The 14752-nt window shown below is 35.6% G+C and overlaps 1 protein-coding gene across 1 annotated transcript in view; it reads right to left on the bottom strand.

The window, feature by feature from the left end:
- Positions 1 to 8346: 8346 nt before the first annotated feature.
- Positions 8347 to 14752, bottom strand: part of LOC120145962 (universal stress protein YxiE-like) — a 29167-nt gene continuing 22761 nt past the window's right edge. Inside the window, exons 2-4 of the mRNA XM_039159649.1 lie at positions 10020 to 10096; positions 9756 to 9874; positions 8347 to 8621 (exon numbers count right to left, since the gene is read on the bottom strand). Coding sequence (XP_039015580.1) covers positions 8546 to 8621; positions 9756 to 9874; positions 10020 to 10096 — 272 coding nt within the window. The 3' untranslated portion in view covers positions 8347 to 8545. The remainder of the gene's footprint in view (positions 8622 to 9755; positions 9875 to 10019; positions 10097 to 14752) is intronic.

Here is a 14752-nt window from a genome sequence, read left to right as displayed (position 1 = left end):
AATATCATCCCAGAACCGAATTGATCTCCCATTCCCAACTACAATCGAGAAATTATTCGAGAAGCATTCTCCTTTCTCATCATTCGTGGAGGAGTTTACAAGATCTCTCCATAACCAGGATACTCTATTCTTCAGTGGAACCAGTGGGAGGATTTGATCTTGCGGGTAATTATACTTATGGCTTATCACTTCCTGCCAAAAACTTCCTTTCTCATCAGCATATTTCCAAATCCATTTCCGGATTAGAGCTCTGTTTTGTGTTGCTAAATTATTGATTCCAAGCCCCCTAGCCTTTTCGGTTGACAAATATCACTCCACTTAATACAGTGAATCTTTCTCTGGTTATTTGAACCACCCCAGAGAAAATTAGGCATCAGGCTAGAGAGTCTTCGATTGAATGCTTCTGGTAACCTGAGCAAAGAGAGAAAAAAAGTTGGAAGAGATGAAAGCACTGATTTCACAAGTAGCAGCCCCCCCAAGGATAATTCCTTGGCCTTCCAGCTTGCCAAACGGTTGTTAAACTTTTGGACTATCGGTTCCCAAAGGGAGGGTGCATTTCTCCTAGGGCCTAATGGTAGACCCAAATACTCGACTGGGAGCTGTCCACCTCACAGCCCACCGAATCTGCCCACACCACCATTTCATCCCCTGGAACATTGATCCCATATATTCGGCTCTTCAAATTCAACTGTAGTCCCGATGCTAACTCAAAGACCCTCAATATCCTCTTGAGATTCTTTAGCTGCTCTAACGAGGCTTGATAAAATATTAACAAATCATCTGCAAATTGTAAGTGCGTGACATTTATCAATCTATCCCCTCTACTATTTGTTTATTATTTTAAATTTGCTTTTGAATTTCAAAGCCATATAAGATAAGGTGTTTATGATTGGTTATCTTATTCTTATCCTTTTTATTTCTTTTATCTTGATCACTACTATTCAATTTATCGAAGATTAATTCAAATTGAATTTTATAAAAAATTATTATGGGACGATCCTTTTAATAATGATGACCAGTATCTACCTACAAACTTTCATTGCGGGAGAGGAAAAGAAAACTGTCGGGTTTTCCCTTCTCATAAAATTGTTTTTTCTTAAACATGAACCATTGGATGATAAATTCCGGCTCAAGTTGAACTCAAAACATGACTCATTATTGATTTGAGTTCGATTGATTTATTATTTATTAAGTTTTTATTAGATGTATATTTAAAATTTAATTAGTAACTAAAATAGATTTATTGAATTTGAATAGAATTCTTTCCAAGTTCCGCCGATGATTCACTAATTGTATCGGCTCGTATTAACACTCTCAATGCCATAAAAAATTGATAGATATTGAAAGTGGTGGGGAAGTGTTACAGTAAGAGGCTTTGTAGAAGATGGAAGGGTCACAAGAATAATTAAAACCAACTGGGCATATCTATGACTTGTCAAACCATTCGATAGAAGCGAAAGGATCCATCAGGTTACTGTTGAAATTGAAAGTGGATTTCTAATGTTGTGATGGTTAAGAATGTGAATTGAAATTGAAGGATGTGCATTGACTTCATCAAAACATGTCCAAAAGATGTTTTCCACTCCCTTCTTTTGAAAGGTTGTTAGACTCCACAATACGATACAAGTATATGAGTTTTATGGGTTCCTTTTCAGGCTATAATCAAATTCAGATAAGCCATCGAGTTTTGTTATAGAGGATGACCTTTTTTGCTAAAAGCTCATGCCTTTTGGGTTGAAAAATGATGAAGCCACCTTCTAGTGCATCGTCAATAAAATTTTCAAGAAACAAATCCACAGAAATCTGGATACGTATGTAGAGGAACATCCATGCAGCGGCGGACCCATAATATAATTAGGGTAGGTATGTATCCGCCCTTAAATCTGAATTTTATTCAATTAGTTACCTATTTTATTGATGGTGTTCATCCTAAAATATTATTTGTGCTCATCCCATACAAAAATTTTGTATTGTTAATATATGCGTGCATACCTCTCAAAATATTTTTGGATTTGTCATTGCATCCATGGAGCAACATGTGAATGATTTAGCTGAAGTTTTTTCCGGTCTTCTGACTATACGATATGCACCTCAACCCCTCTAAATGCGTTTTCTAAGTAGTGTAGACAATCAGCTAAAAAAAGCATAAAGAGTGTAAAGGTTAAATTGATATTTTGCCTAAAGTTTAGAGGTTAAATTAAAAAATTATCATTCTTAACATGTCACATTATCAAATTAACAGAAGCCAACTGCTTAATGAACAAAATGTAATGAATCGATGACATATGTGATTGAAATGTAATTTTTTCAAAATCGATGATCAAAATAAGATAAACCGAAAACAAAAGAGACCTTGAGTGTAGTTTACCCTTTATTTTAAGAACTATATTGTTGAGATAGAAACTTTCGATGGTGGTAGACTTGTAAATTTTGAATCAAATTAAAAAAAATGATCCTATTAATTTTAATCTAATCCAATCCCATTTGACACTAAAATTAACAATCTGAACCTGATCAATTGTTACTCGAAATGATCCAAACAAGTAATTGAGTGTCAAGAAAAAAAAAAAAAACCCCAAAACAGCTTGAATCTAAAAATTCAATCGGGAAACTCTAATGGTCCAAATCCGAAACAATATGATCTCAAAATGACCTAAATTTGGCAGTTCGGAACGCAAAAACTTTTTGATGAGGTGAGTGTTTTTACTCGGATTGCAACGCTGATAAGTTGATTTTGGTCCTCTGTTAATGGAGCTTTTGGTGGCACAGATTTAAGAATGTTGAGGGTTTTTGATTAAATTCCATAATTGTGGGCACATTTATATAATATATAATACTGTCATAAAATATGATATAAGATTAAGTGACTAAGTATGTTATACATGTTATAAGTATTAAATGTATCATAGAAATAAAAGTGTAGATATCATTGAGTTGAATTTATAATTTGATGAACGACATAGTTACACATACAATAATTAGTTTAATAATTAGTTATATAAATAGGTAGTGATCCAACTAGGAACATGTTAACTTATATTTTCTCTTCTCTCTTCAAAGAATTTATACTCAAGAAAAACTTACAAACGGACCAAGTATTCAGCTACTGGGAAGGCCGAAAATGAGGGTTCGGAGATCTCCCAATGACTGCATGTTTACATGGACTGCTGTTGGATTTTCTGTTGCCATTTTTGTTCTTTTGCTCAAGAAGTTTACGAAAGCCAGTGGAGCGGATGGTTCGTAGTTCCAACGGCTACCAATAATTTGATGTGCTATAACAAATTCAACGATCTATTTTTACACGGATCAAACAACTTGAGTAGTTAAGAAATTTGTTGTTATCCCTTAAAGTCTTGGATCTAAACAACGTGCATACAAGGGTATGACCGTATAAATTGTCAAATGGTTAAATTTTTGAACAAATACTGCCTTATATTTACTCAAAGTTACAGAGAAAAATTAAACAATCTGTACACTCTTCTTATTTAGTTTATGTAATAAATGGTATATGGCAGCAACTGTATCATGTTATGTAAGCATGCTGTTAGGTATGGCTCATAAATATATCAGTAAAGAGGACAGGAGATGGAGCGGAGTGAGCGAAGCGAACATTAACTGTCCTTACAAAGAAAGTCTCGTTGTGGGGTTACAAATTATGTGGGTTGGGGGTGCGGGGGCTACGCCCCCGCGGTATGGTACAGGGTTGATTTTGTAATTATGTACCAGGGTTTTCTATTATAAATAGAGATGTAACCTAGACCTAAAATATTATTGAATAAAATTCTAGCGCCGCCTAGGCACCGAGGACGTAAGCACATTGTCGAACCTCGTAAAATTCTCGTGTTCTTTCGTTTTCTTTACCCGTTTTCGTCAACAATTGGTATCAGATGTCAGGAGCAAAATTCGAAGTCGCGAAATTCGATGGTCAGGGTAACTTCGGATTATGGCAAACGAGGGTGAAGGATCTATTGGCGCAGCAAGGGATCTTGAAGGCTTTGCGACCTATAAAGCCGGCGTCGATGGATGAGGAAGAATGGGAAGAATTGCAGCAGCGAGCGGCAGGAACCATACGATTATGCTTGGCGGACGAGGTCATGTATCACGTCATGCATCTATCGTCTCCAGACGAAATTTGGAGGAAGTTGGAAAGTCAGTTTATGTCCAAATCCTTAACGACAAAACTGTATCTGAAGCAGCGGCTGTATGGGCTGAAGATGCAGGACGATCACGATTTGGCGCAACACGTGAATGTCTTCAATCAAATCGTTTCTGATCTGGCTCGGCTTGATGTGAAAATTGAGGATGAAGACAGAGCGATGATTCTGTTGTGTTCGTTGCCTTCCTCTTACGAACACATGGTGACTACTCTTACATATGGGAAAGAGACTATCAACGTTGAGGAGATTACTGCAGCCTTGTTGGCTCACAACCAGCGGAAGCAGAATGCAGGGGAAAGCTCTCAAGCCGATAGCTTATATGTCAAGGGTAATCGAGATCGTGGACGGAAGCCAGAGAAGGCAGGGTCCGGGAAGCGGAATTCCAGATCCAAATCCAGGGATAAGAAGACGATTCACTGTTACAAGTGCAAGGAGGCGGGACATATGAAGCGAGACTGTCCGAAGTTGAAAAAATAGACTGATGAGAAGCGTGATGGCTCATCCAAGTCTGTGAACGTGGTCGAGGATGATACTTCTGATTGCAGTGAGGGTGATATGCTTTCTATTTCAACGACACAATTGACGGATGCTTGGATTCTTGATTCTGGATGTTCTTATCACATCACGCCAAATAGGGAATGGTTTTCGACGTACAGGCCGGTTAATTCTGGTTCGGTTTATTTGGGTGATGATCGATGTTGAAATATTGTTGGTATTGGTGATGTCAGAATTAAGATGCACGATGGCTCCGTTCGGACGTTGAGTGGTGTTCGACATATCCCAGACTTGAAGAAGAATTTGATTTCCTTGGGCACTTTGCACAAGAATGGTTTTATCCCTAAGGCTGACGAGGATAGGGAAACCATTCGGATTGTTAAAGGAGCATTGACTGTGATGAAAGGCAAGATGACTGCAGGGAATATCTACAGATTGTTAGGGAGTACCGTTGCAGGTGGAGTTCACTCTGTTGAGTCCTGTGATGATACGACAAAATTGTGGCATATGCGCCTTGCTCATCTTAGTGAACGTGGTATGGCAGAATTACACAAGAGAAACTTGTTGCATGGTGTCAAAAGCTGTAAGCTCAATTTTTGCAAGTATTGTGTTCTTGGTAAACAGACTAAAGTCCGTTTCAAGACTGCGAAGCACACAACTCAAGGGATTCTTGATTATGTGCATTCTGATGTATGGGGGCCTTCCACGACATCGTCTTTGGGTGGATCTAGGTACTATGTTACTTTTATTGATGATTTTTCACGGAAAGTTTGGGTGTATTTTTTGAAACAGAAATCTGAAGTTTTTGAGAAGTTCAAGCTGTGGAAAGCTGAGGTAGAAAACCAAACAGGACGAAAAATCAAGTGTTTGCGGTCTGACAATGGTACGGAGTACACAGATTCACAGTTCCTACAATTCTGTAAGGAGCATGGGATTAAGAGGCATTTTACAGTGCGCAAGACACCACAACAGAATGGTGTTGCGGAACGAATGAACAGGTCGTTGAATGAAAGAGCCAGATGTTTGCGGTTGAATGCGGGGCTTCCCAAACACTTCTGGGCTGAGGCTGTTAACATGGCGTGTTACCTTATCAACAGATCGCCAAGGGCATCGCTGGCTGGGAAAGTTGCAGAAGAGGTATGGACTGGTCATGATGTTAGTTTTGATAACTTACGGATTTTTGGTTGTCCTGCTTATGTGCATGTACCTGCTGATGAGAGATCCAAACTTGATGCAAAATCGAAGGAGTGCATTTTTCTGGGTTACAAGAAAGGTGTCAAAGGATTCAAGTTCTGGGATCCAGTTGCGAAGAAAGTTGTGATTAGTAGAGATGTCGTTTTTGATGAACAGTCTATGTTGCAGCAGAAGCAAGACACGACAGTGGTAGATTTCGAGCAGTTTCCAGTTGAGAAACCAGAAACTTCTCAACCGACTTCTGGTGGTTCCACTACGGATGATTTGCAGGATTATAGTCTCGCCAGAGACAGGGTGAGACGGACGAATATAAAGCCTCCGAACAGATTGGGTTTTGAAGACTTGGTATCTTTTGCACTTACTGTTAGCAGTGATGATCCAGTTATTTTTCATGATGCCGTTACTAGTCAGGAAAACGACAAGTGGATGGCAGCCATGGTTGAGGAGATGGAGTCTTTGAATCACAATCGCACATGGGAGTTAGTTCCCCTTCCTGAGGGTAAGAAGCCGATTGGTTGCAAATGGGTGTATAAGAAGAAACCAGCAGTAACAGAAAAAGAGGGGGAGAAGTTCAAGGCTCGTTTGGTAGCGAAGGGTTTTTCACAGCAGAAAGGAGTTGATTATGATGAAATCTTTTCTCCTGTGGTCAGGCACACTTCAATCCGAGCAGTACTTGCATTGGTGGCTAGTTGGGATTTGCATTTAGAGCAGATGGATGTTAAAACTGCTTTTTTGCATGGTGATTTAGAGGAGCAGATCTACATGCGGCAACCTGAAGGTTTCACTCAACCTGGAAACGAGCATTTAGTTTGCAGATTGAAGAAATCTTTGTACGGGTTAAAACAGTCTCCGAGACAGTGGTATAAATGGTTTGACTCCTATATGATCAAGATTGGCTACAACCGATGTGAGTATGATTGTTGTGTCTATGTTAAGAGCCTTGATGATGGTTCTTTTATTTTTCTATTACTGTATGTTGATGATATGTTGATTGCTGCGAAGAACATGGATGATGTTATCGGTTTGAAAACTTTATTGAGTCAGGAATTTGATATGAAAGATTTAGGTGCTGCAAAGAAAATTCTTGGAATGGAAATTTGCAGGGACAGAGACTCAAGGAAACTGCGGCTATCTCAACGGGGTTATGTTGAGAAAATGCTAGAAAGGTTTGCGATGAGCAGCGCGAAACCAGTTAGCACTCCATTGGCGAATCACTTTAAGCTCTCATCTGAACAGTGCCCTAAGACAGATAAGGAAGCTGAAAATATGGCAAAGGTTCCGTATTCTAATGCTGTTGGTTGCTTGATGTATGCGATGGTATGTACTCGTCCTGATTTAGCTCATGCTGTTAGTCAAGTTTGTAAGTACATGTCTAAACCTGGTAAGCAACATTGGGATGCAGTCAAGTGGATCTTTCGGTACTTAAAGGGTACTGTGGGACATGGAATTGTTTTTGGGAGTCAGCGGGATAATCCTTTGGTTGTAGGATATGTGGATTCAGATTATGCAGGTGACTTGGATAATAGAAGATCTACGACAGGGTATGTGTTTACTCTTGGTGGAGGGCCTATTTGCTGGAAGTCTACTGTTCAATCTGTCGTGGCACTATCTACAACTGAAGCTGAATACATGGCAGCGGCTGAAGCTGCAAAAGAAGCTTTATGGCTTACTGGTTTAGTGAAGGAGTTGGGTGTTCAACAAGGTGGAGTTCAGTTGCTTTGTGATAATCAAAGTGCTATTCACTTGGCTAAGAATCAGGTGTATCGTGCTAGAACTAAACATATTGATGTAAGGTTCCACAAGATCAGAGAGTTGGTTGCATCTGGAGAGGTTTTGTTTCAGAAGGTACATACTGATGAGAATGCCGCTGATATGTTCACCAAGCCAGTTACGACAGACAAGTTCAAGCATTGCTTGGACTTGTTGAATGTTTCGAGTTGTTAAAGAAGCAAGGTAACCCAACCCACATTGAAGTTTCCAAGGGGCAGGATATTCGCCAAGGTGGAGATTTGTTAGGTATGGCTCATAAATATATCAGTAAAGAGGACAGGAGATGGAGCGGAGTGAGCGAAGCGAACATCAACTGTCCTTACAAAGAAAGTCTCGTTGTGGGGTTACAAATTATGTGGGTTGGGGGTGCGGGGGCTACGCCCCCGCGGTATGGTACAGGGTTGATTTTGTAATTATGTACCAGAGTTTTCTATTATAAATAGAGATGTAACCTAGACCTAAAATATTATTGAATAAAATTCTAGCGCCGCCTAGGCACCGAGGACGTAAGCACATTGTCGAACCTCGTAAAATTCTCGTGTTCTTTCGTTTTCTTTACCCGTTTTCGTCAACACATGCTTAATACAGGAAGTTTGAATATTCATTTATTTCTGGAACCCTTTCACCTTCAAAATCAAATGCTCAATCAGAGAAATTACAAAGTACTCAATCTGTAACATAAAACAGGGACAAAAAAGAAGTGATAAAGATGTTTAAATCGACGAACACAAGCACACAAATTTATTCTCAGATTACACAACAAGTTTAACTTACAGAAATACCCATCTGAATATACAAGATGGAGGTTGAAGAAAGGTTTAAATGGACAAATATAGTTCAGACATACAGCATGATATAGTAACATAAAGCAGGGTAGATGGAAGTGAAATAAGTCATCAATGAGATTATATGCACTTTAGGCTTCATGGTCACGGGGTCTTCACCACAGTAACAGGGCAGGAACCATTATTCACCAGATAATTGCTTACACTGCCCAATAGAACCCTGCACACATTTTAATAAATAAGGACATCAACCACAAATAATATATTTTCTCACATGCATGCGTGCTATAAAGTACCAGTATGTAACCACACCATACAAATACATTAACACAATAATTCTTTTTTTTTAAATATAGGACACAAGTACGATAGGACATGACAGTAAAAAATGTTTTTATATTAAAATACTTCATATAAAAAGAGGTTGATACTTCGTATAAATCATCGATCCGTCATGATTGTCTTTCGCGGAAGGATCAATACCAAAATGTGTGTATATATATATATATATTAAGATTGATTTGCTACGAAATCCACTTAGAATCGATGAAGTTAAACAAAATAATATATACTAATTTTTGGGTTTTAGGGGTTTTCTTAGATTTGAGAGGTTTGATGTGTTTGTTCGAAAATCCGAACGAGGAGAAATATAATTTCCAGAAGACGAGCAACATAGCTCAAAACTAGCTTCAATGGACAACCGTCAAAGGAGATCGAAGTATCAGCACATCAAACCTTCAAATAAATGTTCATTGATTGAGTGAGTTTCGTGGAAAATCAATAGAAGAAAGAGGAGTGAAGTACAAACATTTTGATACCGATCTTACTGCGAAAAACGAGAGGTTACGAGCGGCGATTGGCAACCACCGACGGCTGAAAAAGTATAAAGCGAAAAACTGAACTTTTTAAAAATTAGTGACAAAATCAAGTCACCACAGTGACAGAAAGATCCATCCATGCCAAAACAACATACTTGAAGTCAAAATCAAAATTGAGTGTTATAATTAGAGAAATTAAAAGTTAAGTGGTATAAGCAATACAGCTAAAATTCAATGGTATCTAGTGTAATTTATCCTTTAAAAAAACACGTGATTCACATAATAGATGATAATGATAAAGCAGTAAGAAACTCTATCAGTACTTCGGTTAAAATAATGCAAGGGTAAAGAAGCTTTGATACAATTATTTAATCAATGAGAAGAACAAGAAATTTCAAACTATTGATTTCAACCAAATTTAACGAAATAGATCTCCCAATACACAGGATTCTCATGTGAACAAGCAGTTGTTTGAAGAGGAAAGTAAAGCAAAGATTATGATTGGAAAGAAAGAGATATAATGATGGAATACTCACCTCTTAAGTTTGCTAAGGCCTCTGTTTCCAACAATTAAGCAGCTGAGAGGGATCTTATCAATGGCCTCACATAACTTCTCACGAGGATCACCCCAGTATATCTTCATCAGCACCTCAACCTCAACATTCCCAAGCAAAGAGAATTTTAAAAGGTAAAAGATGATATTAATAGCTTTATGTGCTTCAAATTCTTCTTTTCTTTAGAAAACAACTAATCGGTAGTTTTGAATTTCATGGATTATGGAGTGGGAGAAATAAGAGTACTTGTTTCTGCTTAGCAGCCGTGGAGACAATGTCCAAAGTTTCAGGGTCAACCTCTACTCTACTCTCTTCTCTTCTTTCTAAGAAAATGTGATATATAAATATTGTGATTTTAATAGTTATTCTTTTAATAGAATGTTTAATTTACCCACAAACTTAACACCTTTAATTAGTATAATTGTAACTATATTTTATTATTTTTTATCTTAACCGTTAAAAAAATATTATTCTTTTTTGGAGATTTTGAATACGGATAGTTGTATCTGTATATGTATTATTAAAAGATTATGAACATATATTATTTTATAATTATCTCATATTATTTCAAATTTTTTTCTAGTTTGACCTTGTAATTTGTTTTTTTTTATAAAAACTATTATTTAAATGTATAAGTATTTTTTTGGCATAATGTATAAGTATTTTTTCAATATATTTAATAATATTTTAATTAATTTGTATGAGATATTATATGAATTTATTATATGTTCTGTTCATATCAATTTAACTTTTTTTACGGTAAACTAATTATTTAATCATCCAACTATTCGAATGATTTTATTTTGATCATTTAACTATTATTTTTTCAAAATTATATATAACTTTATGTTTTGGTTATTTTGATCACCTGTCGTTAAAAATTAATAATTATGTTGATATGTCACCATAAGGTAATTTCATGTCATTATTGAAAAAATAAAAATATAATAATAGTAATTTTGTTAATTTTTTAACGATAAGATGATAAAAATGAAATTAAAACATAATATTATGTATGCTTTTAAGAAAAAATTAATTATATGATCAAAACAAACTGCACGAATAATAGAATGATTAAATAATTAGTTTATATGTTATGGTATAATATTTGAATAAAAAGATCTCAGATTCTTTTTTAGTAAGGACTTTAGCTTTATTCATTCATTTTTTAAAGGAATAAGACCAGAACTTTAAAGAAAGGGCCAGAAAAGTTTGTACATGGAGTCCACTGTTATGCCTTTGATGGATGAGCACAATGGATTCTGATGAAGATTAACGGTGAGTGTGAAGGTTTTAGACATAAGGTGAGAAGCATAGGATTGTTTTCTTGTTGTTGGGCAGTGACCCCACGTGTATATTTTTTATTTGAGGTGAATATTTGTGAAGTTGGCCACTACGGAATGATTGTCTGGTGCATAGCACATTTAGCCACTTGTTAGAATAATCATAATTAACAAACTATTCAAAGAATGTTAACTACAAAATGGCCACTGCTACACTTTTGCCTTTTTTTTAATATAATATTAATAATTTTGTATTGCTTAAAACCGAAAAGGAATTTGAGTCATAAAACAACCATATAGAGAGAAAAACCACAGCAGTACATATCTAATGCGTTTATCTTATTCTTATACTGGTTAGTCGAGATGTCTTCGCCTCAAACTTGACTTATGAAAACTACTCAATACGATAGAGAGTTGGAGTGATTTCATTTTGCCTTAAAAAGCGTCCAAATGTCCTTTACATAGTGAGAGATATTTCAACTCTTCACTTCTACCAAGATAAATTTTAAGGCGAGAAATTAAAGTTTGAAAGCGATCAAATGGAGTTTAATTGGTTAACCGATATGACTCAAAAATCAAGGTAATACCTTATTACCCTAAGCGTGTTTTATGATACATGTTGGTAATTTGTTGATGCATGATTGAAGTTATTGGTCAATTACATAGAGTTAATTATTGATGGACTCGAATTGAATACAATATAAAGACAATAAACCCAATAAGACTCAATTGACTCGTGTAAGGAACTAGAAGATCGTTAAGAGATAAATCTAAGTTTAGTGATTTAATCAGTATCAGTTAATCTCAGGACTCTTAAATTTTGATTAATCTCGTTAAAGGTTAAATGTCGGAAATACTTGGATAAGAAACTACGAAAATACATGTATGATGTAAAAGACAAGGATTGTCCCTGAAAGTAAAAATAACTCTGTTAATCGATCATAACCTTTGAGATGGTAAAATACTTAGAATTCTGATTCTTAAATAAACACCTAAAGACTAATTTTCCATAAGTAATGTATATGTCAAAATTAAATGAAATGATTGAAATATCTCGAAATGAGAAAATGACCTAGAATTTCTAATTCCTAAGCCAACACCCAGATGCTAAATTATCGAAAGTACTTTACACATATGAATTATTCAAAATGACTATATTATATGACAAAGTTGAACTGAATGGAAGTATTATACGTATTTGAATTGTTGAAATGATCGAATTACTCTGGAACCTCCAAAATGAATGGGATAAACTTGAATACTAAATGACCTAAGTACCTTCAATGACCTAGAATTAAGTGGATGATTTGGATAAGTCTGGAAACGCTGATGAAATTATATGTTATACCATCCATAAGGGTTAGGAATACAAAAATGGAATAAATATCATTGGACTACCTGTTCGTCTCCCTAAGATCCATTCAACGATGACTCTGAAGGTGATCAGTTAAACTAGAGTAATCAGTATTAAGAAATGAATAATGGTGAAGTACCTCAGTCTGAATGATTGGCAAGTATCACAGTGTTGGGATTGGTTAGTTTAATTTGACTCGAAATCCTGATAATTCGATATAAATCCTAAATACTATAAATTGATGTTTTGCACTCATTAGGTTAAATTACTAAGAATTCTTCAAGAAACCAAAATGTCTAAAATGGCTCCGATTGCCTGAATAATGGAATCACTCCTGTCATATATGAAATCTCAAGTAACTCTGATATAAAAGATTCTGAATACCTTCCTGATTACTTAGTGCATTCACAAAATATCCGAATACTATATGATCTGGATAAATCACTTTTCGAATGATTGATGAATCTGTTAGCTATCAAACCCCTTTTTATATAGATCTCATTTATGAAATTCAACTAGTTTGTAGAAGTTTCGTGTTTCTCCCGCTTGACAAATACTAAGAACCTCTGGAAAATAATTGGATCCTCTAGTGTGTTTCTTATGTGCCATATAATTGTTTTACCTGTTTTAAAATGTGATTTTCTGAAATTACAGATTTTTACTGATTTATTGATTTACTACTTATGAACTATGGCTACATGATATATGTTCTATGGTTACCTGTTTTGACTAGAAAATATAATCGTTCCTCATTTATGGATCATGGAATCTACTGTTGACTGTATGAAACGATTATTAGGATACTGCCTGGGTAGGATTCTGGAGTATTAGGTTCAGCTCCGATCAAGCTGGTAATCCCTCATGTAGGTTCAACTCCGATCAAGCTAGTAAATTCTCATGCAAGTTCAACACCGATCAAGATGGTAATTCCTTAAGGTGGCTCATCTACTGTGTGCATTGGGTAAGTCCTTATGGGCCTTAGGGAACACCTCTCAGGTGGGCACCTGTCACACCTATCTCCCGTATATGAGATACATATGTCACATCACTTTTAAAACATTTTCTCATTTGAAAACTTGTAAAATTTTATTTCAAATTTTAAAACCACACAATTTAACACAATGATAATGTAACATCCCAAACACCGAGTTAGTGACCAAATTGTAAAATTTTAGAATTTAGTGACCAAATTAGATAAATTGAAAAGTTTAGGAACTTAAGTAGAATATCTTTGTATATGACTGAATTGCAAAGAAGGATTAATGGAAGGGTAAAATGGTCTTTTGACAAGTAAGTGAATTAAAAATTAATTGTGGTTATCTTATAACCACGTGGAGCATGTGGGAGGGAAAAACAAAGAATTCCATAGAACTCTCTACCTTTCTTCCTCATTCAGTCCTGAATCCCATTTGACAAGGTGAGTTTCATATCAGCTTTTTATTTATTGAAATTAAGCTTGGTTTAGGTTCTTTAGGTAATACTTAAGCTTAAGGAAAACTTAAGTTCTCTTAAAACTAAAAGACGAAGAAATTATGGAGGATTTAAAATAAAAGGTTGTTAAGTGAAATTGTGGAAATGAGTTAGTAAATGAGTTTTGAGATTAAATTTGACTTGTCATCAGTTAGAATAAGAAGTATAGAAATGAATTAGAACATGCTGGAAATTTAGTAAGATTATTGGTCTCAAAATATATGATGAGATTTTTGAAGATGATGATGTGTTATATGGATATAAGATGATTTGAGTAAGTGTAGTCAAGTTTAATGGCATGAAAAGAGTTCAAAATGGAAGGTTTAAGTAGGTATTGGTAAATTTTCGGGTTAAAGGAGTGAATTATGGGCAAGGGGTATCGGTACTGTTCATCCAGTACCGATACTTCAAAGAGAAATGGATGATATTTGGGGTAAGGGTATTGATACTGTATGAACAGTATCAATACCATAAGCTAAAAGTTGATAATTTATTCAAGGGGTATCGATATTGAAGAGGTAGTATCGATACCAATAGTACCGATACCATTATGCAAGTATCGATATCATTTTTAGAAGGGAATTTCATAACCGAGAAAGGGTATCGATACTATACCAAAGCATAGTATCGTTACCACAATAAAGCAAGTATCTGTACTGTATCTTGGGTATCGATACTACTCAAAGTAAAAATGTGAACTAAGTACTTCTTTTAGTTTATATTATTAAGGATCAAATTATAATGCTTAGAATTCTAATTTTCATATCAAATGTATAATTGTGTAGATATCGAACATAAGTAAGTTCTGAAACAGTCGAAGAGTTAAGATCGATCGAGAGAGAGGGAAAATGAGTTATAGGAGTTAATTGGAC

Source organism: Hibiscus syriacus, unplaced genomic scaffold (genome assembly GCF_006381635.1).
Source record: "Hibiscus syriacus cultivar Baekdansim isolate YM2019G1 unplaced genomic scaffold, ASM638163v2 tig00110895_pilon, whole genome shotgun sequence".
Lineage (NCBI taxonomy): Eukaryota > Viridiplantae > Streptophyta > Magnoliopsida > Malvales > Malvaceae > Hibiscus > Hibiscus syriacus.
The sequence above is the reverse complement of the archived record's forward strand: the minus strand, read 5'-3'. Positions and strand labels throughout refer to the sequence as shown.